This window comes from Halichoerus grypus, chromosome 1, assembly GCF_964656455.1.
Source record: "Halichoerus grypus chromosome 1, mHalGry1.hap1.1, whole genome shotgun sequence".
NCBI classification, from domain to species: Eukaryota; Metazoa; Chordata; class Mammalia; order Carnivora; family Phocidae; genus Halichoerus; species Halichoerus grypus.
Window position 1 is genome coordinate 105,952,573 of NC_135712.1, and position 27,296 is coordinate 105,979,868.

At 36.8% G+C, this 27,296-nt stretch overlaps 1 protein-coding gene and 1 pseudogene across 1 annotated transcript in view; both read right to left on the bottom strand.

Annotated features, from left to right (window-relative positions):
- The window catches only part of GMPS (guanine monophosphate synthase), a 64,070-nt gene that overhangs the window by 32,667 nt on the left and 4,107 nt on the right, over positions 1-27,296 (bottom strand). Inside the window, exons 2-4 of the mRNA XM_078070025.1 lie at positions 10,750-10,931; positions 6,731-6,845; positions 1,677-1,774 (exon numbers count right to left, since the gene is read on the bottom strand). Coding sequence (XP_077926151.1) covers positions 1,677-1,774; positions 6,731-6,845; positions 10,750-10,931 — 395 coding nt within the window. The remainder of the gene's footprint in view (positions 1-1,676; positions 1,775-6,730; positions 6,846-10,749; positions 10,932-27,296) is intronic.
- Positions 17,517-17,606, bottom strand: LOC118553589 (U6 spliceosomal RNA; annotated as a pseudogene).

Genomic DNA, 27,296 nt, shown 5'->3' on the forward strand with positions numbered 1-27,296 from the left:
AAGGCTAGTCACTTTAGATGCAGAAGAATGTAAGCAAAACCTCTCCATTATGAAATGGAGTAAGTGCTAGATTTCAAATGCATTTTGGTAATGAGTAGCTTCAGCTCATAAGATTATTTTGAGCCACCATGGCTTTTTTAATTAATCTTCCTTTGAAAACGAGAATATTCGAACAGATATACTTATTTTTGCTCTTCCTCAAAATTAAAGAGGAGACAGCCACAGCCAGTTTTGTTTATAATCTGGGATATCTCCATTTCAGATAATAAGTTTATAACTTGCATTTTAAAATTTCTGATCTGTCCAACTTGGAGAAAACTATTCATTAGAAATTAATTTAGGCACAAGCATGTTAACAAAACATACCTATAACTAAAAATAATTAGCACAATTAAAAGAAATGATAACAAGAAGTAACTGCATAATGGACAGACTTGAGGAATCACTATGTTGTACACTCGAAACTAATGTTAACACTGTGTCAACTATACTTCAATTATAAATAGATAAAAGTAAATTTCTTGGATTCACACACACAAAAAAAGGGGTAACTGTGGCTCACTAAATGACATCAGTTTTATAAATTTTATAGATTTAATGCAGTAAGGGGGAAACGTAGTTTTAAAGTAAAAATGAAATTTAAGGGGCTCCTGGCTGGCTCATTCGGTAGAATATGCAACTCTTGATCTCAGGGTTCTAAGTTTGAGCCCTGTTGGGTGTAGGATTACTTCAAATCTTTTAAAAAAACGAAAAAATAAAAATGAAATTTAAGTCAAAATGAAGCAAGTCAGGGGGCACCTGGCTGGCTCAGTCAACAGAGCATACTACTCTTGATTCTGGGGTTGTGAGTTTGAGCCCCACACTGGGTGCAGAGATTATTTAAAAATTAAAAAAAAAAAAAAAAAAGCAAGTGAGTAACCCTATCAACAGTCCCCTAAAATGAGCTTTACCCAAAACATGGAAAACTCCCAAAAAAGAAAGCTTCTGGTCCTCTAGAAAACTGAATGAAAATGCAGCCATGTTTTTTTTAAGTCAAGCAGAAGATAAATGGTTCCAGGAAGGGAGTGAATAGCTCATCCACCAATTTTAAATAGATTAGAGCTATAGCACCTAATCTGTTGTTACCTAGAACAAAAATCAATTAATACATTCACTATATTAAAAGATAGTATGCTAGGTACAGTTATGCTCAACGTAGAGAAAGTGAGCAGGAGGGAAACATAACACATATTTAATAATGAGTCCAACAAACTGGTTGTGTGCTAAGTACCCAGCAAAAACATGAGGGAAGAGATAATACAAACACATTTGGTAGATGCAAGATAGTTTAAAACATCCATTTGCCACATCGGGCACATTAATGTTTAGAATCACACTCCAAAGAGTAAAAAGGAAAAACTACAAATGTTGGCATTCCCAAACAAGGATCCAAGACTGCACACATGCTTTTAAGTTATGTCATAAGTGCTTTCCTTACCCCTACTTAGCATCACCACCATCCTCTGCCACCCTGACACTCAAATGGAAAACAAATATGACAGTTACACCTCTGGCCACTAGTGCGGCCTTAATTTGTCTAAGAATTAAGGAATCTCTAATTTTGAAGAATAACAATCCCAAATTTAAGTCAGTTACTCTACTAACTGTTCTTATGCATCTAAAAATATCTATAATACCTGAATAACGAGCATGTGTTGTCCACACTAATACTGAAGACTCCATCTTCTCTAACACTTTTTTTGTGCACAGTACCTCCAAATACCTTATTCATCATCTGTTCAAAGAGAAAATAAATTGACATTAATATGAATCAAAAGAACTACCCAATCATTTTATTATGCTAATTTAATAATTTATATTCCTGTTTTCAGGATATCTGCTGTTTGTGCCCCCAAAATAAAGAGTTAGATAAATGTAGACAGCTTGGTATTATTATATGTAATTATACAGTTATTAAGAGGAATAGTTATAAAACAAAACTAGATTAGAAATCTGACCTGAGGTTAATTTCTATTAAACACTGGCAGATTTTCCATTTAGTGTATTTTAATTCATTTGTTAAAAATAGATACTTAATACTTACATCTGGGTTTAATTTAAAAGCATTTTAAAAGGTACTCTGAGCTTAGAAAAAGCTAGAGCAGACGAAAGGAAGAGCTTTGGTATTAAAACTAGGCAGGTACAAATTTCTCCAAGTGATTTAACCTTTGGCCCCAAAGGAACAGTCTGAAAGCCTGCAGAAGGCTATGTTGTGGAGAGAGCATAAGCAAGAAAATCTGGTCTTTCAATTAAATTTATTTGTATAAATCCAATACACCTACAGACACCCCCCCCAACACCAAATAAACACACACAAAATTTCTACAATCGTTAATTCTGCCTTGATGTGATCACTATGATTCATCTCCGTATATCTGTTTCACACAGTTGTCACAAGATACCTGCCATAACCATGCAAGATACAAGTTGATCCAGCTCCCGATAAAAAAGCAGGCAGAGGGCTAATAAGTGTTCATTCTTATAATGCACAGTGGAATAGCCTTCAAAACCATCAGCAAATGCTGCCCTCTACATTCTCCTCTTAAGACATTCACAATAAAGCTTACTGCAATAAAGGTTTGGGTTAAGTTCAGCAGGAAAAAAACTTGCTAACCCATTTAGCCCAGTATTTCCCAAACAAAAAACCCAGGTTATCAAACACTTTCTGCAGCACATTAACTACCACACAGTTTAGGAACACTGCTACAATCTAACCAGTTCCCCTGCCTCTAGTCACTTCTCTTCTTCCCCCTCATTCTGTACTCAAACCATTCAAGCTAGAGTAATTGCCAAAACAGACCATGTTCTCTCCCCCATGTCTTCAGGTCTCTTCACAGTCCCAGGGGTGTAACAAAGTATGTGGCCCAAACCAGTCATTAAAAGCTGCTGAATGAAAAATTAAGTGCTTTCTTCTATATACTCAGTGAACCTTGTGTACCTCTACCTCCCTTAATTTGCTGTTCTTAATTAGAAGACAGCTGAATGATCAAGATAACTAAAACTGTTGGAACTCAACACAATTTAAAAGTCCACAAAGGTCAATGGGCAAAACTAAATATACTACTTAGGGATATAAACTTATGTATAAAGCTGTAAAGAGAAAAAGGGGAATGAATAACAAAATTCAGGGAAAGTGCTGCCTCTGGTAAGAATAGAGAACAACATGAATGGAGAAAAGTATAAAGAGAGTTTCAAAAGTTCTACTAATATTCTATTTCTTACGCTGAGTGAGGGGATATAAAGATAAAAGGAGCAATGGGCAAGACAGTCTTTTTTCTTCTAAAGCAAAGAATTCCCAGAAAGCTACTAGAAAGGCTCTCACAAGAGTCCAGTGAATGGGAAAGACGGTACATAAGACACTGAAATAACTAAAATTTCAGGATGCTATTGGGGGCAAAAGTATACATACACTAGGGTGAGACCTTTGGTGCTAAACTTACCCAACTAACAATCACTAAGAATTATTAGTCCTTTAAAAACAACATATTAGCTAGACGGTATCATCTATACCAATATTTTATGGAAAGACAATTTTTATCTAAAGGACCAAGATCAGCCTATTCTATTGTCCTAATAAGTAAGTTCAGAGGACATAAAGGCAAATTGTTTTACATATTTAACATGAGCAGGCCTAGCTCTGGCTACCGCAAGATCTCTACTGAATGACAGAAAAATTAGGCCTTACAATTATATGGGGGACTGGCATAAGGGAGAAACAGTCAGTCACTAGCACTTAAGTTAAGGCAGCATTTTCCAGACATATTTCACTATAAGGGGTCCTGAAAAAAAATATCTGTGAGACTCTTCCTTACAGAATGTTATAATACCTCAATATACTAAAAATCATTTAACATAAGTTGTGCTACATTATTAATACTGACTACTCTGGCATGGGAGATCAATAAATTATGTAAATACATTACATCCAAGGGCAAAGGTATATTAAAAAAAAAAAAGCCAGCCAGTTTCCAATGTTCAACTCAATCAGGATGTAGGCTCTTCTAAGAAAATGTATTCATTAGAATACTATATAAGAAAATCCAAAAGTAAGTTGTTATCCAAGTCAAATTCATAACCACCACTTGGCTTTTCAGAAAACTTTAACAGGACAAAAAGAGCCTTTTACTAGAAAATGCTTGTTGCCTAGAGAAAAAAATATCCATTGTTGTAGCTTTTGAACTTCATACATCACATATTTTTAGGGGTCAGTATTTCCTCTAAATCAAAGTGGAAAACTATAATGAACAATTAGCAAGAAATGAAATCTGGTAAAGCTGTTTTACAGACCAGTGATTCCTAATATTCTGCTTTTGTATCAAGTATAAGAACAACAAAAATATTCATTCTTATGTGTACATTGATTTTTATTGTTTTTTCCTTTGCTGAATGCTCCAGGGCCAGATAAAATATACTGGTCTGCTCACCTTCTACCTTTTAGACAGCCTCCTTCTGTACAATATTCATATTAAAGCACAGCAATTTCAACCAGATTGTTTAATTATTCTTTTTTTTTTTAAGGTTTTTATTTATTTATTTCATAGAGAGACAGCGAGAGCGGGAACACAAGCAGGAGTGGGAGAGGGAGAAGCAGGCTTCCAGCGAAGCAGGGAGCCTGCTGCAGGGCTAGATCCCAGGACGCTGGAATCACGACCTGAGCCGGAGGCAGATGCTTAACGACTGAGCCACCCAGGCGCCCCTCAACCAGATTGTTTAAAAAAAAAAAAAAAAAATGACTCCCTCTGTTTTGCCCATTACTAAAATTTCAAGTTATCTTCAATCCAAGGACTTAAAACAACTCAGTCATTGGGAGAAAGAACACATCATCTTAAGCCATATATACAAGAAATCAAAAGTTAATAGACAATTCTCAATAATCAATTAGGGAGGCCCAGTGTATCATGAGGAAATTAAAAAGCTAATATTTTAATTAACACCGATTCCATTTGGTCAGTTAGGATCTCACATTAGATATTCCACTTGTATTGTGACCCTGTCTTCCCTTCTGATTTAGTACAGGCTAAAGCCAAAAGGTGGGCAAAAGGGAAAAGAGATCAAGATCATTTACAAACAAGTGAATCCAGTCATTGTATTTATTTGGCTATTCTTATCATAGCAGAGAATTCTGAGTTTAAAAAAAAAAAAAACTATCTTGCTTCTGACACTAGAAAAGGCAAAATACTATAACATGTCAATTAATAATTATATTACCCAGGGAATACTATCCCAGCTAGCTCAATTTTCAGATGATGTGGTTAAGTAAGATACATTGTTAAAAGTTACCTCAACTAGAAAATCATTTTCCTTACAATCACTAGGGATAACTTTTCTTAAATGTATTTATTTCTATTCCCACCTCCTTAGTAAGTAGATCTTATTGAACAAATCATTCTAAGTGAGAACTTAGCATGTTACTGGCTCAGTATTATCTATCATCTTATTCAGTAATCACATTCTACTTGTCTAATAAACCTATACTCCTCTAAAAAGGTATCAAAGCAGCCAAAATAGATTTCTAAACATTTAACTTATAGAAGAATAGTTTTATATCTAGACCTCAGTCCCTATGTATTCTTGTTTTTGATACAATTCCAAGGTATGCATACTCATTAACGATACAGTGGAGACATGTGGCAGACACCGTCTTAACTAAACGATCAAACTGTCATGGCACACACTGACATCGCGTGCCTCCTAATGACCTGCTCTGAGAGGAGCAGAGCATTTCTGTGCTACTCCTGCCAAAAGAACAGAACCTGAACCTAACAATAAAGAAACATCAAATAAACCAAAACTGAGGGAGAATCTATAAAGTAAATGGAATGTCTTTTTTTTTTTTTTTTTAACTGTCGAGGTCATGAAAGAGAAGAAAAGACTGAGGAATGGTTCCAAAATAAAGGACATGACAACTAAATATAACACATGGTCCTAGATTGGACACAGTACTTACAAGGGATATTAATGAGACAAACAGTGAAATGTGAATGCAGTCTGTGGATTAGATGCAAAACTGAATCAGTGTTAACTTCCTGATTTTGATATTTGGACTGTAGTTACATAGGAGAGAGCTCTCATCCTTAGGAAATACAACAAGTAACAGGACATAATGTGTGCAACTTACTCTCAAATAGTTAAAAATGTCAACAGTAAGAGGGGCACCTGGGTGGCTCAGCTGGTTAAGCATCTGACTCTTGATTTTGCCTCAGGTCATGATCTCGGGGCTCAGGGTCATGGGATCAAGCGCCCCCCCCCCCAACCTGGAACTCTGTGCTCAGCATGGAGTCTGCTTGAGATTCTCTCACTCTCCCTTCCGCCCCTCCCCTGGCTCGTGCACGCATGCAGGCATGCTATCTCTAAAATAAATAAATCGTTTTAAAATTGTCAACAATAAGGGAATTGAGTAAAAATATAAATGAGTTCTGTGTACTATTTCTGTAACATGTAAATTTGAATGTCTAAATTTTTTTTAATGGACAGTGTTATGTTGTATTCAGTAGTATAGTTACTTCTCTAAAAACAGATTTCCACTCAGGTCGGTTCTGCCATACTGCTATAACAATTTGTAAACAGTCGCAACATGCACAAATTAACTCATACAATATCCTAAATACTCTAAAGACAGAAAATATTAGTACAATAAGAATCACAAACAGAATAAATTAAGTCAACTCTTAAGGCAAATTCACAGATGTACCTGCATGCCATAGCAAATTCCAAGAACAGGCTTGCCAATAGTGAATATCGCTGGATCAAACCAGGGAGCATCTTCTGCATACACAGAATTAGGTCCTCCAGAGATGATAATAGCACTGTGGATTTAAGGAAGAGAGTCAGTGAAGAATCCTCTAACTGCTAATTTTTATCCTGAAGTCCATGCCCTCTCTCCTTTGAAGCACTGAGACTCAGTACAGATGCAGAGATTTTGTTATGTTTTCAGTATACCGTGGCAGATCCAGCCTCCTACACAGCTCAATCATCTGTACTCTACTGAAATGTGTGAAAGTCCATCAATTCAACATTCACTTGTTAATAAGTACAAACTTCAAATACATAAATACTAATGTTTCTAGCTGTAAAGGTTTAGCATGAGTTTGTTTTGTCTTCCACATTAATGAAGGAGTAAATGAGAATTCTAAAGGGAGATGGAGAAAATATAGGTCTTCCGGGAAGCAAGGAGTAAAGCAAGTCACAGAAAGACCCTAGATGACACAGCAAAATACAACAAAGGAGGACAGAATATGAATAATAACCTGACTTTCCCTGTTGAAAACCTATCCAACGTTCCCAACAATTTTACCTGAGACCCAGGAAAGGGAGCTAACATACGAATTTTGCCCATATGGCATTCTCTCAGAACCCAGGTCAATATTATAACTTCACTATATTATAATTTACAGAGCATTCGATGGGTTAACTTGGGAGTTGAACAGTTATTATGGAAAAGGCTGCAAACTGAGGCCTATGCTCTTCACCTGGCCAGTGATAGATCTAATTTGGCCCTCAGCATATACTTAAAAGATTGAGAACATTTTAATATTACGAATTTTACATAAAAATCCAGATTTCTGGGTTTTCTTTAGGAAGAGGGGAAAAAAAAATCTAGCAGCACTTGACCTTCACTCTCATATGGCTACAAACAACTGGAATCACAGAGAGACCTGCACCTTCAGACTACTCCTGCTTCCCAGTTTGCCACACATGCCCTCTTATACAATAGAGGCATACCTATGCTCATCACTTAATCTAAGGTATCCTCAAACTCATTTTAGGTTTGAGTTTTGCAGGAATCCTGATTTATCTACATTTCTAAAGGAAAATGCATTTTAAGATCTAACCAAAATCTTCTTACAAATTTAGGCAATTCACTTTGTAATTAGCAGCTGCTTGCCATATAAAAACACACAAACTAAAATACAGGCTTATAATACATCCAGAAGAATGATATAATAGTCAAATTCATAAAAATTATTCAGCAAGACAGGACATTTTTAAAAAATATAACAATTCAAGTGAGCTCAAAGGCCCCATTCTTTGAACTTTGTATTGCTAACATGAATTACGCTATTCATCATGTTTGTTAGCCTGTCTCCTGCAAAAGAGACTAAAGACAACCTACTCAGATGATAAATGTAACATCTTTAAGATAACAATCCTAAAGGGGTGTAGCGTTAGCCTTAAGGGTAGATACGCAACTTAGCTCTTTAAAAATGCATAAGCTAAAATTCTATAAAACATAAATAAACAAGCCCTCTAGAATTTCAGTACATTATACTTAGTTTTATAAAAGATAACCACCATGGGACTGCCCAGCATTTCTCATTAATCTGCTAAACAACTCATGACTGTAAGATTCTTAAGACTATTAAAAAGAAAAGGGAATGGACTTAGTCAAGGATGAAACCTAAGCAGTACTTAAGCCAATTATGAAAATTCTTATCTCAATAACTCTCAAGAAGAGCTAATCACTCAGTCTTCTAGTTCTACCCTGCAATTATTTTGAAACTAACTTGCAATTACAAAGCCAATAAGCCACAAGGCATTCCAGATACCAATTTTAAGCAGGTCAAATTTCCAAAAACAAGTAGGTTAAGAGGTCTTTCCTCTCATAATATTAATATTCTAGGAAAAGGATGATCAACTAGATATCTCAGCAGACAGGATTATAATAAGCAAAGCCACAGGGCTATAGTTCCTATACTCCTACACAGAAAGAACCTCTAGACACAAGCAGGACCTAGGAATTGTTTATAATCAGGTGGCAGGAAAAATAATTAGCATTCTTTTGCCAAGTATTTGGCTACCCTATTCTTTTTTTCTTTTTTTAAAGATTTTATTTATTTATTTGACAGAGAGAGACACAGCGAGAGAGGGAACACAAGCAGGGGGAGTGGGAGAGGGAGAAACAGGCTTCCCGCCGAGCCAGGAGCCCGATGCGGGACTCGATCCCAGGACCCTGGGATCATGACCTGAGCCGAAGGCAGACGCTTAACGACTGAGCCACCCAGGCGCCCCTGGCTACCCTATTCTTAAACATTTAGCCTGGGTTAGTCTGCTGGAGACTTTTTGTTTGTTTGGGGTGAAGGGAATGAAGGAACTTAGTTATGACAGAGAGACATTTAGAATTCTCACACAGTTTTTTGATTCCCTAAAACTGGTTCTCACTGGCAAACTGACATAGTCATGTTAGAGAAACTCAAGGGTCCCTTCTTATTCTAAAAATTCTACAGTTTAAAAAGAGATGACTGGGGCGCCTGGGTGGCTCAGTCGTTGGGCATCTGCGTTCGGCTCAGGTCATGATCCCAGAGTCCTGGGATTGAGCCCCGCATCGGGCTCCCTGCTCAGCGGGAAGCCTGCTTCTCCATCTCCCACTCCCCCTGCTTGAGTTCCCTCTCTCACTGTGTCTCTCTCTGTCAAATAAATAAATAAAATATTTTTAAAAATAAATAAATAAATAAAAAGAGATGACTGTTTTTAACTGTATCCTAAGACTAGGACAGTTAAATTTCAACCTGTCTTTTCTGCTTTCCAATTCACTCTATTTCAGAAACAAGAATCACAGGATAAACAGGTCTATGAAGACTTTAAAAGTTAACCATTTCTCTAATGGAAAAAAATTATGCTTTTGAGAAAAATTAAACATACTGTATTTTGGAAGAAATATAGCATCAATGTTTAAGACCCAATTAAAGTTACAAACTGCAGTTGTTTGCTTTTGGTAACACTCTTAATAAACAAAGACCATCAATTCCATGAGAAAAGGCATAGCATTAACCAGAAATTGTTAAAGGAAGAAACAAATATAAGTTGGCTGTCATTTTGACTAGTTCTGGGCATAAAAGCTGTTGAATTAGACCTTATATTAGACTTGAGAAACCTTCATATTTTAGAAACTTAGTCTCTTGGGATAGGAGGCAAAAGAGACTCATTGGACATAGAATTCTTCTCATTTAGGTATTCTAGCCACTGTATATATTCCTTTGATCAAATGCTTGGGGATGAATGAATGACCATAATAGCCAAATTCAAGTCTGACCCAAAAATCCTAAAAAAAAATAAAATATTCAAATGAAAAATTCTTGTAACTGTGCAATTAAAATTAAGGCAATCTTTTTAACTAAAAATTATTTTTCCTTTAATTTTTTAAAAATCAGAACCAGGGGCGCCTGGGTGGCTCAGTCGTTAAGCATCTGCCTTCGGCTCAGGTCATGATCCGAGGGTCCTGGGACCGAGCCCCGCATCGGGCTCCCTGCTCCGTGGGGGGCCTGCTTCTCCCTCTCCCTCTCCTGCTGCTTGTGTTCCCTCTCTCACTGTGTCTCTCTCTGTCAAATAAATAAATAAAAATAAAATCTTTAAAAATCAGAACCACAGAAGAAAACTTTTTGTAAAACCACTGCATGTCTTATATTCATTTAAAAAAATTCAGTGCCCAGGGCACCTGGGTGGTATAGTCGTTTAAGTGTCTGACTCTTGGTTTCAGCTCAGGTAGTGATCTAATGGTCCTGAGACAGAGCCCCAGGTCGGGCTCTGCACTCAGCATGGAGTCAGGTTAAGACTCTCTCTCCCTCTCTGCCCCACCACCTCTCCCCCAACCCCGAACACTCCCTCTCTCTCTCAAAATATATCTTTAAAAAAAAAATTCAGTGCCCAAGCAAATTAATAAAAAATTCCACAATCTAAGCTCAATCTCATAGAAAATACAAGTGTAAGGTCTACCGGAATCCTTGCTCTTTTATGGCAAATGCTGGTGTTTCCAAGGGAAAGATTTCCGACTGCACGAACAGTTCTCTCACTCTTCGATCTATGACTTTCCCGTACTGGGCACCAGCATCCAGAATGACAACAGCTCCTTCATAGTGGTGGCGGCCATCCTTAAGGTCTCCTCCAGCATTCTCCAGCTGCAAATATTAAGGCAAATGTCCTCTTAGTTATAAAAATTAGAGCTCCTTTAAAAAAGAGTGGTCACTGTCAGCTCCAAAAACATACAGAAACAAAAATTGTTAACTTAGGCCTCTGAGTTGCCAATTCAAAAGCACTTCTTTTAAAAGGAAGATTTTTATACATATCCATACGTGGGCATACATAAACACTTTAATAAAAGCCAGCATTTACTGACTATGTAATATAGTCACTTTACGTATAAATGCATCTTATATATATTATCCAACATGGTGGACATACAACCCAGCTGTGCCAAAATATAGTCCTAGTTTATGCCTGTTATACTGGCATTATTACTAAGAGGGCCTCCTGTGAATCTCAAAAGCATCCTAGCTTGAACAATAAATTATATGGTCACCCTATCTAACAGTCACAGTATTCCTATGAGGGATATACTGATGAAGAACTTAAAGTTTGCTGCCGGAGTATAAGCATGCTCAAATTCACTTCATTAGGATTTTTTGTATTACATGAGGAAACGGTTATATATAGATGCATCCAACCCATAACATTAGAATTTTAAAAAGGTTTTTTAATCTTATTTCTGTCACCTATATATTGATAATGCTTTTCTGGAAAGCAATTTGACAAAATGTAAAATTTTTAACTATGTATGCTGGAATAGTTACCTGGAACTGGCTTCAGATTAATGTAAGAGTAGGTGGGTATGGATGAAACAAGACTGCTTGCCTATGCACTGAAATCACTTTAGTTGAATGATACACAGTCTTCATTTTAGTCTAGTCTCTATTCTGTTTTTGTACATTTTATATAAGAAAAAAACTTTAGGGGCGCCTGGGTGGCTCAGTCGTTAAGCGTCTGCCTTCGGCTCAGGTCATGATCCCAGAGTCCTGGGATCAGGCCCCACATCGGGCTCCCTGCTCGGCGGGAAGCCTGCTTCTCCCTCTCCCACTCTCCCTGCTTGTGTTCCCTCTCTCGCTGTCTCTTTCTGTGAAGTAAATAAATAAAATCTAAAAAAAGAAAAAAACTTTAAAAACATGTATGTACTCTGGAAAAACACTTGTAGGATGCATATAATATAATCCCATTTTAAAATATTTCATCAAGAATGTATATACATGTATGAAGAAGAAACACAGGGACAGATACACACAAAAATACTAACAGAGGTTGTATCCAAGTAATGAGCTACAGGTGATTTACAATTTTTCTTTCTCATACTCTTCAGTATGGTTTTTTTTGTTTCTTTTTTTTTTTAATTTTATTTTATTATGTTATGTTAATCACCATACATTACATCATTAGTTTTTGATGTAGTGTTCCATGATTCATTGTTTGCATATAACACCCAGTGCTCCATTCAATACGTGCCCTCTTTAATACCCATCACCAGGCCAACCCATCCCCCCAGCCCCCTCCCCTCTAGAACCCTCAGTTTGTTTCTCAGAGTCCATAGTCTCTCATGATTCGTCTCCCCCTCCGATTTCACCCTCTTCATTTTTCCCTTCCTGCTATCTTCTTCCTTTTTTTTTTTCTTAACATATATTGTATTATTTGTTTCAGAGGTACAGGTCTGTGATTCATCAGTCTTACACAATTCACAGCGCTCACCATAGCACATACCCTCCCCGATGTCTATCACCCAGCCATCCCATCCCTCCTATCCCCCACCACTCCAGCAACCCTCAGTTTGTTTCCTGAGATTAAGAATTCCTCATATCAGTGAGATCATATGATACATGTCTTCTTCAGTATGTTTTAAATGTTTACAATAAACATTTTTGGAGTTTTCCCCCCTCCAGCTGTAAAATTTGCACATAAAAAAGCATAAGCCAGTCCTTCAGACACTTATGTAATTCTTTCCATGCCTCTTCCTTTTCCCTTTATATGAAAAAACAAAAGACCTCACAACATCACTAACACTTCTGCTACAGTAATGAAAAAAGCCAACAATCACAGCCATCTACAGAGGAGGATTTGTGAGAAGGACCAAACCACAGGCCAGAAAGAATTACTCAGATCACAAAAATGAAGATTTTAATCATATGAATACTGAACAATGTAGAAAAAGTAGAATACAAAAAGTTTATAAAATATATTAGAGTGCAAGAAATACTAAAACTTTTTCCTTTTAGAGCTTTGCCCTTAGTCCACACACAAACATACATACTACTCTTTAAAGAATTTATCTAAAATTCTTTAATCTTAATCTATTTTTTTGTAAAGAATAGAAAGTGTTGGAGCGCCTGGATGGCTCAGTCAGTTAAGCGTCCGACTCTTAATCTCAGCTCAGGTCTTCATTTCAGGATCGTGAGTTCAAGTCCTGCATGGAGCTCCAAGCCCAGTGGGAAGCCTACTTAAAAAAAGAAGGGGGGAATGAGGAGGGGAGCAGAGCAAAGAAAGAAAAGAAAGAAAAGTTTTGGGGCACCTGGCTGGTTTGGTCGATGGAGCGCATGACTCTTAATCTCCTGGCTGTGAGTCTGAGCTCCATGTTGGCTATAGAGATTACTTAAAAATAAAAATCTTTTTAAAAAAGTGTTCTTGAAGGACTACTTTGTTATTGTGTAAATTTCTCAGATTTCAGTCCCCTTATCACTGTCAAAATTTTTACCAAATCCAGTACAACCTGTTTTTTTTTTTTTTAACACTGCAGGCAGAGTTCTCACTTTCCATGATTCTGACAAGCATAAATTTCAGTTATCATGGTTTATACCAAGGTTTAGTTAACTAACATCAGTCTGCAATAACATGGCTCAAATTTCAGTTACCATAATTAGCTGTGAGAAATTACATTAAGTACAAACTTCGCTGTCAGCTCTTCAATCCATAAATCACCACATTAATAACAAATATGATGATCACTGACCAATGTGTCCCTTCTTTTAAAGTTTATTGCAATTGGACAGTGCAAAACAAATAGCTAGAGTACAGTTGTGTTACCTCCTTATTGCCCAGTGATAAATCCACATGACATTTTACACCTATGGATAATCCAAGGGGGTACAGACCAACAAAGATGAAAGTACAGCAAAGAAATGAAAAGTGATACCCTGGAAGCGAAATATGAATCCATTGTAAATGAAGTTATAGAAGAAAATTGCTGGCCATGGCAGTGTTGACACTGCTGCAGTTTGAGTGCCTCTAAATGTGCAGCCAGAGGAACTTGGTGAAGGTGAATTTATCAATTATCAATGGGGAAAGCAGCTGTGATGGAAAGGATGACAATGTCCCAGAGAAAGTAACTCCAGGAAAATACTTCACATTAAAGAAACTCTTGGAGGGAAGCCTGGGTGACTCAGTTGGTTAAGCGTCTGCCTTTGGCTCAGGTCATGGTCCCAGGGTCCTGGGATCTATCCTCACATGGCTCCCTGCTCGGCAGGGAGCCTGCTTCTCCCTCTGCTCCTTATCCCACTCATGCTCTCTCTCTCTCTCTCTCTCAAAAGTAAATAAACAAAATCTTTTAAAAAAAGAAAGAAACTCTTGGAGGTATTTCATGACATTTCAATTGTAAAGGATAAAATGTCAAAAGCCAAGGAGGCACAGAAAAGATGCAAAGGAAACACTGTTTTAAGGCATAGAAAAGATGCAAAGGGAAAGACTGTTTAAACTACTCTTGATTCATATTTCACAAAGAAAACAATTCTCATTGTGTCTAATGTTTTAACTTATACTAAACAGTTACAGTATTTTATTTCTCTATACTTGTATAATTAACAGTAAGATTTAATGTTTTAACAAAATATTTTAAAGGTCCCCAAACCACTGTAATCTTCACACTGATTAAAACTGCTTTGCATAAGGACCACCTGGGTACCTCAGTCGGTTAGGCATCAGATTCTTTTTTTTTTTAAGATTTATTTATTTATTTATTTATTTATTTATTTATTTATTTGACAGAGAGAGAGAATATGCACAAGCAGGAGAAGCAGCAGAGAGAGAGGGAGAAGCAGGATCCCTGTAGAGCAGGGAGCCCGATGTGGGGCTTGATCCTAGGACCCTAGGATCATGACCTGAGCCAAAGGCAGACTCTTAACCGACTGAGCCACCCAGGTGCCTCTAAGCATCCAAATCTTGATTTCAGCTCAGGTCATGATGTCAGGGTGGTGAGAATGAATCCCGCAATAGGCTCTGTGCTGGGCATGGAGCCTGCTTGAGATTTTCGGGGTGCCTGGATGGCTCAGTCCATTACACATCAGACTCCTGGTGTTAGCGCAGGTCATTATCTCATGGGTCTTGAGATCAAGCTTGTGTCAGGCTCCACACTCAGGGAGGAGTCTCCTAAAGATTCTCTCCCTCTACCCCTCCCCCAACTCTTCTGTATGTGTGCACATGCATGCATTCTCTCTAAAAAAAAAAGAAATAAATTACTTCGCATGGTTTCAGCTTGCACAATCATTTTTATGGTCGTCCTACTATTATATAGTGAGGACTGTCTGTATTTCTTTAAATCAACTCATTTTTACTTAACTGAATTTTAAAAGAAAAATGTATACTGTTTTCTTATCAGCTTTTGAAAATGTTCAATCATATGATATCAGAGGTCATTGAGGAAATACTGAATCCTTGACTCATTCTTTCTACCTCAGCTATCAACTTGCCTATCCAGCACAAACTGCAACAACTCAGGGGAAAGCAAAAAGGTCACCAGTAACGTAAGCAAAAGTTCCTTTCCCTCAAAACCTAGACTCTATTTACTCCTACTTCACAGAGTTATAAAGTTTGATAGACTTCCAAACCTTAACAGATTAGAAAAAGGACCCTAATGAGAAAAGCTGTTAGTCACATCAATAGTAGAGACAAATAAAATTCAACAGTACACAACAGAAAAATCTATTATATCTATTTATACAATTAAAAAGTAAACACAAAGACACCTGGCTGGCTCAGTCTGTAGGGTGTGTGACTCTTAATCTTAGGGTGTAGAGGCGGTAAAATCCTTAAAAGAAAAAGAAAAAGAAACACAAATGCCTAAAAGGTTCACATCCCTCTCAACTGACTTGAGATCATCATAATAAAGTAAATGATGTTCATAAAGATATCTTTTAAGACATCAATAAATGATATTAAGGAAACAATCAAACCATATCAGTACCCTAATTTAACAATAAAGCAAAATAATCTGGCAGATTCTCATAAGATGGAGATGGTATCATTTTTGGATCTTCCTGAATTTCCATGTATCACTGAATAGCAAAACCAAAAACTAAATGACAAGTTATCTCCCCAAATAGAAGCTGGTAGGAATAAACTACCATAGTCACAAACTCTAGTGTAACAGCATTTGTGGGGGAAACAACCGAGTTTCACTGAATAACTTGAGAACAGAATTCCAAGATAGCCAAAAAGGTACTCGCTAGAAACCACAGGGGTCAGGAGCGCGTGGGTGGCTCAGTCACTTGAACGCCTGATTTTTGGTTTCAGCTCAGGTCATGATCTCAGGGTCGTGAGATTAAGCCCCAGGTTGGGCTCCAAACTCAGGGGGGAGTCTGCTTGAAGATTTTCTCCCTCTGCCCCTCCCCCTACACGAGCACACTCTCTCAAATAAATAAATAAATCTTTATTTAAAAGAAAAGAAAAGAAAGCACAGGGGCCAATTCGACTACAGCAGTTGCACCGGGAGAAGGTATGCATACTCCAATAGTAACATGAGTAGCAGGAGACCCAAGGTAATGCTTAAAGGGGTGGAAGGAGTTTAATCCCCATGAACTTTCTCAACTAATGGGCCAGGGCTCCCTTCTAGAACAAGGCTCACAAATGAGAAGCAACTGCTGGAAGCAGAATCAAAATTAAGCAGGACAAACAAGGGCAAGGAAGAAGGAAAATAGAAGTGTCAAACTAAAATAGAGGGAAGAATCAGAGCAAGGAATCCTCAGAGAACAAGCTGCCATAATTTTAACAGAAGAGGGGGTTCTATAAAGTTATAAAAGTTATCCGAATCAAGATTCCTTCTAAAAACTCAGGAAAACTATATTCACATATAAGAGAAACAAATTATAGAAGTCAAATCCTGTACAAAGTTACTCAAAGTAAAAAAGAGAGAATAAGGAATAAAAACATCCTACAAGAGCAAGCCAAAAAGAAGAGATCAAAACTGGAAAGTACAATTTCTAAATGAACTAAAAGATATTAAGAAAATTATGTAAGGCATAAAAGATTATGAATCAAAATTAGACTATGAACCCAGAATGACCAATCTCAACATATACTTGTGTTTACATTTTTATTTAAATTCCACTCAGTTAACATACAATGTAATATTGGTTTCAGGTGTACAATATAGTGATTCAACACTTCCATACAACATGCAGTGCTCATCAGGACATGTGCCCTCCTTAATCCCATCACCTATTTCACCCATCCCCCCCCACCCACATCCCCTCTGGTAACCATCTGTTTGTTCTCTAGAGGTAAGAGTCTCTATCTTGGTTTGCCTTTCTCTCTTTTTTCTGCTTTTGCTCATTTGTTACGTTTCTTAAATTCCACATATGAGTGAAATCATATGGTATTTGTCTTTCTCTGACTGACTTATTTTGCTTAGCATCATACTCTCTCTAGAGCTCCATCCACATCGCTGCAAATGGAAAAATATGGACCGCTTCACAAATTTGCATGTCATCCCTCCACAGGGGCCATGCTAATCTTCTCTGTACCAACAAATATGCTTAACAAATTACTGGGCTTTAAAGAAAAAAACCTTTCAATATTTTGGATAAAAAGCACACATGACTTATAATTCACTCAACTATACATTTGTTGTGTGTAGTTTTCTTTATCCATGTTTTATTTTACAATAAAAAGATTTTTAAAGTAAAAAAAAAAGGGAACTAACATTTACTTCATACCTAGTGTTTCATGTGCTTTACATATTTTCTTATTCATAATGGTATGTACTTCTATTTTGCAGATGAAGAAAATGAGACTCAGATACTATATCACCTGCCTAGGGACACACTGGCAGAAGCAGAAGGTAAATGTAGGCCTTTGCAAACCCCAAAACAAGTAGCACTATAGAGGTGGGTAAATATGCACTATATTTTTGGAAGACTTCAAAGTTATTTTAATTTTTAATATTTTGGTACTTAAAAGGTAAGCTTTATTACTTTAGAAAGTTTGCTTACATGAGTGAAATAATGTTCTGCTGATGTCTGAGAAAAGTAGTAGTATACTATATAAATGATTTTGGAAGTTGAATTTCATCAGTACTAAACTTATTCAGGTAGTTGCTCTTCAAAAAACACTTTAGCAGACTTCAGTTGCCAAAATAAAAGTCTTAGGGTTAAAAGAGATTTTAAGAACCACCCCCCACCCACACACACAGACATTTTAGTCATCTGAAATACTCAACTACCCAGAATAATCCTTTCATTACCAAAAGGCTACTGGAAGTAGCATATTTACTTATTTAATCTCACCACACCTATAACTTGGGAAAAATTGTACATTTTCTTCACAAAATTATCTAACATCTTAGGTACTTTAGAAATGTCAACAAACTTAACTGAAGGTTTTTCATAAGAAACCATCACCTCACATACAACACTGAATGAAGTTTGAGCCTACAATTAAACGGTTAAATCGAAGAGACTCTCTAGCTCTTGATCTTATCATATGCTTGTGTCCTACCCTCCTTTTTTTATTTTTGAAAAATTTTAAACCTACAGAAACCTACAGAAAGGTTGAAAATATGGCACAGGGTGCCTGGATGGCTCAATCAAAGGACCCTGTTAACTCTCGATCTCGGGGTTGTGAGTTCAAGCCCCACACTAGTTGTAGAGATTACTAAAAACAAATAAATAAACTTTTAAAAATTTTTAAATTTAAATAAACTTAAAAAAAAATCTATAGCACGATAAACCCCACTGTCCACCTAAATTCAACAATTAGTAACATTTTGCCACATTTGCATTATTTCTATCTATATATACTTCTTCCTCTGAATTACTGGAAAATAAATTATAGATATTTCTCTCCCAAAACACTTTTCAGCATGTACTTACTTCCTACCAACAGGGACATTCCTCTATATAACTACAATACATAATCACACCCAAGAAATTTATTTTTATTTTTTTTTTTTTAAAGATTTTTTATTTATTTATTCATGAGAGACAGAGAGAGAGAGAGAGGCAGAGGGAGAAGCAGGCTCCCAAGGAGCAGGGAGCCCGATGTGGGACCCGATCCCAGGACCCTGGGATCATGACCTGAGCCGAAGGCAGACGCTTAACCATCTGAGCTACCCAGGCGCCCCCACACCCAAGAAATTTAGTCCTAATAGTATCTACACACAAATTTCCTCAAATGTCACCACTAATGTCCTTTATGGCTTTTTTTTTTTTTTCAGATTTGAGAGAGAGAGAGCATGAGCAAGTGGGGGGAGGAGCAAAGGGAGAGAGAGAGAATCCTGAAGCAGATCCCCCCCAAACCCACTGAGGGTGGAGCCTGATCCCAGGACCTTGAGATCATGACCTAAGCCAAAATCAAGAGTCCGCCACTCAACCAACTGAACCATCCAGGTGCCCCTAGCTTTTTTGTTTTGTTTTGTTTTTAATTCCAGAACCCTATCAAAAACCACAGACTCTGTACTCACACTGTCATGTCATTGTCTCCTTTAATCCAAAACTACCTATTCACCTTTTTACGGTCTTTTAGGACACAGCCATTTTTTTGAAAGTTCAGACCAGCTTTCTGTAAAATATGCCTCAACCAGAATCTATTTGCTGCCTTATGATTAGATTCCAGATAAACATTTTTTTGGCAACAATCTTACACTGATGATGTAATTATGCCTCTTCCTAATAAAACACAATGGCAAGGATACGATGTCATTTTATTCCACTATTGGTGATCCTGACTTTGATCAGTTGGTTAACAAGCCTATGTTAAAAAAAGAAAAAAGAAAAAAGAAATTGGACTTCAAGTCCTCCCCCTGCTTAAAATTCTTCAATTATTTCCCCTCAGAATAAAGTTCAATTAAGTCCAAAATACCGTCCAAGCCCCATAAGGCCTTGACCTAATCTTTAACCTAAACTGCTGTTTAAACACCCCATGATCCCACAGAGGGTAATGTCCTCTTTGGCTGAAAAATCCCAACATGGATAAATCAATCTCAGACATGCCAACTGAAAGAAGCCAGACATCTCTAAAATCACACTGTATCTTAAATTTTCCATTAGCTCAGTGACACAGCTGTCACTGCCATGGCTATAGTTATGTACAATTTGATATAAAATCCCTCAAGGGAAAGAGATTCCCTGGAGTCTCTCAGAAAATTTCCCTTAGAGCAGAAAGATGTCCCAAGGTTTGAGCAAAAGAAATATAGCTGAGCTTGGCTGAAATTCATCTAGGATAGACATTATGAAACTTTATATAACTCTATTTCATTTCTCTATGTCATTTCTCTATGTATTCTATAAACACTTGAGCAAGACCCCTGGAGAGTGCAGTGGCTTGTTACTACTAGTAGTATCACTGGACAAGTGTAACCCCTTAACATTTAAAAACTACTTGAAGAAGGACTGAATTCTGGATACTACCTGAAAAACTTCCATTGATATCTTCTGGTAAGATCAAGGAAGTACTAGCATCAAAACTTGCAGAATGAGGGAGGCCTGGGTGGCTCAGTCGTTAAGTGTCTGCCTTCGGCTCAGGTCATGATCTCAGGGTCCTGGGATCGAGTCCCGCATCGGGCTCCCTGCTAAGCAGGGAGCCTGCTTCTCCCTCTCCCACTCCCCCTGCTTGTGTTTCCTCCCTCGCTGTCTCTCTCTCTCTCTCAAATAAATAAAATCTTTAAAAAAAAAAAAAAAAAAAAAATTTGCAGAATGAGTCATCAATGGCCTGGAAAAAAATTCCAGAAGTGAGCACTCTCAAGAAATGCTGAATCATCAAAATTCTTGATGGCATAGAAGATGTGTGGAAAAACAGTTCTTGGACAACTCAGGTCAAAAAATAACTTAGAAGTATCAGACTAAACATGAAGAAAGTTTTAAAAATACCAAAACTAATTTAGTTCATATTTTTTTAATTGTAAGTGGTATATGATTCTCAAAAAAGTCTAAGTCTCTTATGATATATATAAAAAATTCTAGGTACGATTATTGAATACAGTTGACAGTTATACAGTAGTTCATTCTATGTATACGTATATGAAAGAAGTCTGACCATATGCTTATATCTGTTTAGCTGGTTAGTACTTTATACTCTTTGCTCTACTTATGCATGTTTTTAATATTGTGTATGTAACAGACTGTATTATTGGCCCTAATTCTTCACTATTCCCTATATCCATGCCATTTCTCATATGACTTTGCAGTTCATCCTGTTTTAGGCAGAATATATTTCCTCACTCTTGACATTGGGCTCAACCGTGAGACTTGTTTTGGCCAAGGTAATGAGGGCTGAAATGGTAGAGTGCCAAGCCATCTTAATGATTCTACTTCCATCCTGTCCTTCTGCCATCATGAAAACACCATCAACCTAGTAGTCCCAAGAGAAGGATGAAAGTAGTGGAGCTCAGCAATGCTGAGCTGACCCACAAACTTGTCAGCAAAAAATTAGTTCACATGTCCTGAATGTTTAATACCACCTAAAGTGAAATTTTACAAAAACTGTTTAACACCAAAGCACCCATGGCAGGTTCTCAATTGGTAACATACTATGATTCTGCTTTCCCTGGCCATATATAGCAGAAATACATAAGAATACAGGGCAAAATTATTCAAAATGGCTGTAATCATGCTTAGCTCTCTGTGACCTTGTCCTTAAGATACACATTACACTGATTCTCTAGCTTTGGAAATTTAAAACATAAATACATACTTATCTTTTTTTTAAGGGGGTAACTAATGAAGGAAAGACATCAGGGAAAAGGAACCACGTAGAGGCACTATTAATTAACCTCTGGAGAGGTAGGCCTGGTGAACCCAAGATTTACCATACCAGGATAATATGCCTCACAAACTGATAGAAAAGTTCTTATCAAACACCTGAAAATAGTTTTTTATATGCAAATACTGCACCAATGCCAAGGTTGCATTTTTTAAAAAAAAAAAGAAATAGAAACCCAGCCTTATTAAATCCCGAGTGCTTCCAAATCCTTTTTCATCAGCTTTATTGTCAAATTATTTTTTTATTTTATTTATTTTAGAGAGAGAGAGAGTGCATGGGTGCACATGCAAGCAGGGGGAGGGACAGAGAAAGAGGGAGAGAGAGAATCCCAAGCAGACTACCTGCTGAGCGTGGAGTCCAACACAGGACTCAATCTCACGACCTTGAGATCATGACCTGAGCAGAAATCAAGAGTCAGATGCTTAAGTGACTGAGCCACCCAGAAGCCCTCAAATTATTTTTGAATTTAAAATTCAGATTGCTATTATCAAATAAAGAAATTGTTCATTTCTACTGGTACATGTTTATAAAGCCAATCTAAAAGTAGCCTGTTTACCCACAAACCAGATCCTATTCCCATTAAAATACAGCTCAACAAGGTACTTTTTAAAATACCCTTAAGGACAAAATATTATGATGCAATTTTTTTTTAAAGAGTTTATTTATTTATTTATTTGACAGAGAGAGACACAGCAAGAGAGGGAACACAAGCTGGGGGAGTGGAGAAGGAGAAGCAGGCTTCCTGCTGAGCAGAGACCCCAGATCCCAGGACCCTGGGATCATGACCTGAGCCAAAGGCACACAGTTAACGACTGAGCCACCCAGGCGCCCCATGATGCAATTTTTTTAAGTTTATTTTACTCTACCAGTGTTTATCTCTTCCAGGCATCAAGTAGATTATTAGAACCTAAATATTCTAAACTGTACAAAATAGAAAATACCAAAACCTATTAAGGTATCCTCTGACCCAGTAATTCCACTCCTAGGTATTTATCCAAGAGTAATGAACATCTATGTCCACAAAATCTGGAAACAGTCCACATGGCCATCAACACGTGAATGGATAAATTCTAGTATATCCTACAGTGGAATACTACACAACAATAAAAATGAACTACTAATACAACATAGATAAACCTCAAAAACATTATGCTGAGTGAAAGAAGCCAAACATCACCATACGATTCCATTTATATAAAGTTCAAAGCAGACAAAACTAATGTCTGGCTATAGAAATGGGAACAGTGGTTGCTGCTGGAGGAACCAAGGGACATGCAAGAACTTGGGAGTGATAGAAATGTTTTATATCTTGACTGGGGTAGTGGTTACACAGGTATATACATTTGTCAAAATTCAAATTGTACACTTAAAAGATCTATACACTTCACCTATGTACATTTTACCTCAATAAAAACAAGCAAAACAAAATATTTATTAGTGACCTTTTTCAAACCATGTGTCTCCACAAACTGACAAACAATGTTACAATAAGCAATTGTTTACCCTCAGCCTTCAGGGGCACCAGATGGTCAAGCTCTGCCATGGTGTCAAAAACAAGGCCAACATTCACTCAAATCTAAGAGCCCCTCCATTACAAAACCAAAATCAGGTTAAATCCACTTAAGTGGATTAAGCATCCAATTAACCATCCATTAAAAGTTTGTACTTTTATTCCTAATTACCTTTAATTACCTTTTAAAAAGTTATCTCCTCAGTCTAATGCTATAAATCTGGTGCCTTATTTCACCCAATCAGATGTCGGGAGTTGGGAGGACCATATCTCACAGTTCATGACAATAATGCAACAATATGAAAATGTTCCACCAAATTATAACTTAGGATCTCACAACAAAAATGGATCAAAGACCTAAATGTAAGAGCTAAAGCTACAAAGCTTTCAGAAGAAAACATAGGCAATTATACAAGATTCAAGGTCATTAGGAAATGCTCCTTAGGAGGCAAACCATAAAACAGACTCTTACATATAGAGAACAAACTGAGGGTTGCTAGAGGGGAGGGGGAGGGATGGGCTAAATGGGTGATGGGTATTAAGGAGGGAACTTTTGTGATGAGCACTGGGAATTATATATAAGTGACGAATCACTAAATTCTACTCCTAAAAGTAATATTACACTGGATGTTAACTGGAATTTAAAAAATAATAATAATAATAATAAAAAGGAAATGCTCTTTAGATGAAACACCAAAAGACAACTGACAAAAGAAAATAAGTTGAACTTCATCAAAATTATAAGCTTTTATGCATCAGAGGACACCATTAAGAAAGTAAAAACCCACAGAATGGCAGAAAATATCTGCAAAACATATTTCTGATAAGAAACTTGTCAAACTAGAATAAAGAACTCTTACAACTCAATAAAAAGATAAGTAACCTACTTTTAAAAATCAGCAAATGATTTGAATGGACATTTCCCCCAAGAAAATATACAAATGCACAATAAGCACGTGAAAAGATGTCCAACGTCATCGGTCGTTAGGGAAATGCAAATCAAAATCACAATGAGATACCACTTCATACCCACTATGATGGCTATAAACCAAAAGACAAGTGCTGGCAAAAACGTGGAGAAATTAGAACCTCATGCACTACTTACAGAAATGCTGCAGAGATACTGACAGAAATACTGCAGCCACTTTGGAAAACAGTCTGACCATTCACCAAAAGGTTAAATACAGAATTACTACATGACCCAGCAATCCCACCCTCATGTATATACCCAAAAGAAATGAAAACTTATGTCTACGCAAAAACTTGTACAAGAATATTCATAGCAGCATTATCCATAATATCCAAAGGGTATAAAAAACCCAATGTCCATCAGCTGATGAATTGATAAGTAAAAGGTGGTATATCCATACAACAGAATATTATTTGGTAATAAAGAATAAGGTACTTAACACATGCCACAAGACAGATAAACTTTGAAAGCATTACACTAAATAAAAGAAGCCAGTCCCAAAAGACTATATACTGTAAGATTCTAGTCATAGAAAATGTTTAGAATGGGCAAATCTATAGAGACAAAACAGATTAGTAGTTGTCTAGGGTTGGGAGAGAAAGGCAGACCAGGAGAAAGGAGGACTGATTGCTAGAAGGTACAGGATTTCTTTTGGGGGTGATGAGAATGTTCTAAAATTAACTGTGGTGATGGTTGTACAAATCTGTGAGTATACTAAAAACCACTGAACCCTTTATATGGCACAATCTTATGGTATACGAATATCTCAATAAAGTGGTTATAAAAATATATTTTTTAAAGATTTTATTTATTTGACAGAGAGAGACAAAGTGAGAGAACGAACACAAGCAGGGGGGAGTGGGAGAGGGAGAAGCAGGCTTCCCACTGAGCAGGGAGCCCGATGCAGAGCTCGATCCCAGGAGTCGAATGCAGATGCTTAATGACTGAGCCACCCAGGCGCCCCAAAAATATATATATATTTTTTTTTTTTTTTAAGAAAAATAAAGAGTAGAATCTAGGTTTTACACCTAAATGCTGACTAAAATTTCAACTTGCTTGTCAGTTTGAGATGTTTCATAAAATGTTAAAGGGGGAAAAAATTACAGCATAAAAAGTTTCACTATTACCAATAAATGTATCAAAACAATGATTTATCTATAATTCATCTAAATTTTCCCAAATTAGTTAGGAATTGTTCATCCAAAATTTGTTCAAAGCAGCATTTTAGAATTCCGGAGTCTTAGATTTATATTCATAATGAGACTCAGAGGATAAGAATTACTAAAACTAATTTTCCAAATTACAGACAAGGTGAAGGTGACTTAAATTTACACAGATCTCAGTAAGTTTTAAGAGACAAAAAGGATTCTGTTCTCCTGTGACAAACAAGAATATCAGAATTTTGCATGTCCAGGCAGCTTTAAAAGTTTGGGAAACATCCCCTGAAAACGTTATGGTAGATTAGAGCAGATTTTATCTGTTGGTCAGTTTCAACACTGCTGGTTCTCACCTTTTAGAAAACAAGTAATTTGACACTCAGTTTTTAAGAATTTCATAAACTCTTAGCATAGTTACTAACTCAGAAATAATTATTCTAATATACACATTAGGATTAAATGTTAGCCAAATTTTAAATAGATGTCACTGTTGAAATCAAGATCCAAACTCAGGGCAATACGTGCTCTATAACTAGAGTGACCATATGGCCCAGTTTGCCAGGACTGTCCTAATTTACACCTGTTATTCCCACACCCACCCATTTATCTCATAGTCTTCATTTTTTAACATTCTTATGAATAACTGCATTAAAGTAACATAGGATGGGTTTCTTACACTTTCACTTTATACTTCCACCTTCTGCCATGGTTTTGTCTAGTTCTGTGGAGTACAGGTGCAATGAACACAGAGTTCTCACTTCTAACTTTAGGTTCAATCTGAAAGCCAACCACTCATATACCATTTCTTTTTCCACATCCTTTCCTAATAAAATGAAGTACACTTGGACAGGGGCATCTAAGGGTAGCTAACTCTATCCAGTCTTGAGTGCCACAGCCATTGCTCAGCTTGCAAGATGCACCAAACCTCTAGGCCACCATCATCTGGGTCAGTGGGAAATGTGAGTAAGGTATCTGTAACGTATATGCAGGAAAGAGATGTTGTGTGTTCCCGTGCATGATTTCCAGAGAGAGTAATTTGAGCATTCTTGCTACAGGAGTTTTGCCATTTATTTACTATATTGTATAAAACCAAAATTTTTTATTTTGTTTGGTAATATTTTATTTTAGAGAAATTACAATTTATTTTTACCAATTCCTTTCATGTTTAAGTGCCCCAGTTTAGACAAAGACTATAAGGTCACACTACTATAACCAAACACCTCACTCCCTATCACATTATAATGTATTGTATTAGGGAATGTACGGACATAACTATATAAACCATCTCCTTGGTCCTCAAAACATGGCAAGGGTCCACCACTAGAAAACCAACTAATACCACATTACTACTACAGTAAAACTATTTTTTTAAACCACTGTGATTCTTAAGCAAATACAGAAACGTCTCTATTCCACAATAAGCATGAGAAAAGTATTCTACACAACTCAGAATTATACATGTTATACAAAGATTCAAATTCCTATGAAACGATTACTTTTCTGTTGATTCACAAAGTGCTTCAGAATTGTTTTATCCCTGAGGACTTCATTCATTTTGAGCATCTAAACAGAGTCTAGGTTAGAAGGAAACATGAAGACATTGTAAGCACCGTAACAGAGGTAAATTTTATTCTTCTGGATAGCAAATAAGTATTTATTACGTTAAACAGCATCCTTTGTAATAGGAATCATTAAATAGCCTTTTAAAAGTATCAAATACATTTGAACAAGTATAGGACAAGTCTACATTTGGTCCAGCTAAAAGACAAGGCTATCTGAAGTTCCTGGAGGAATTTCAAAACCTTCCAAGTCTAAGAACAGGAAACAATAAAAACTATTC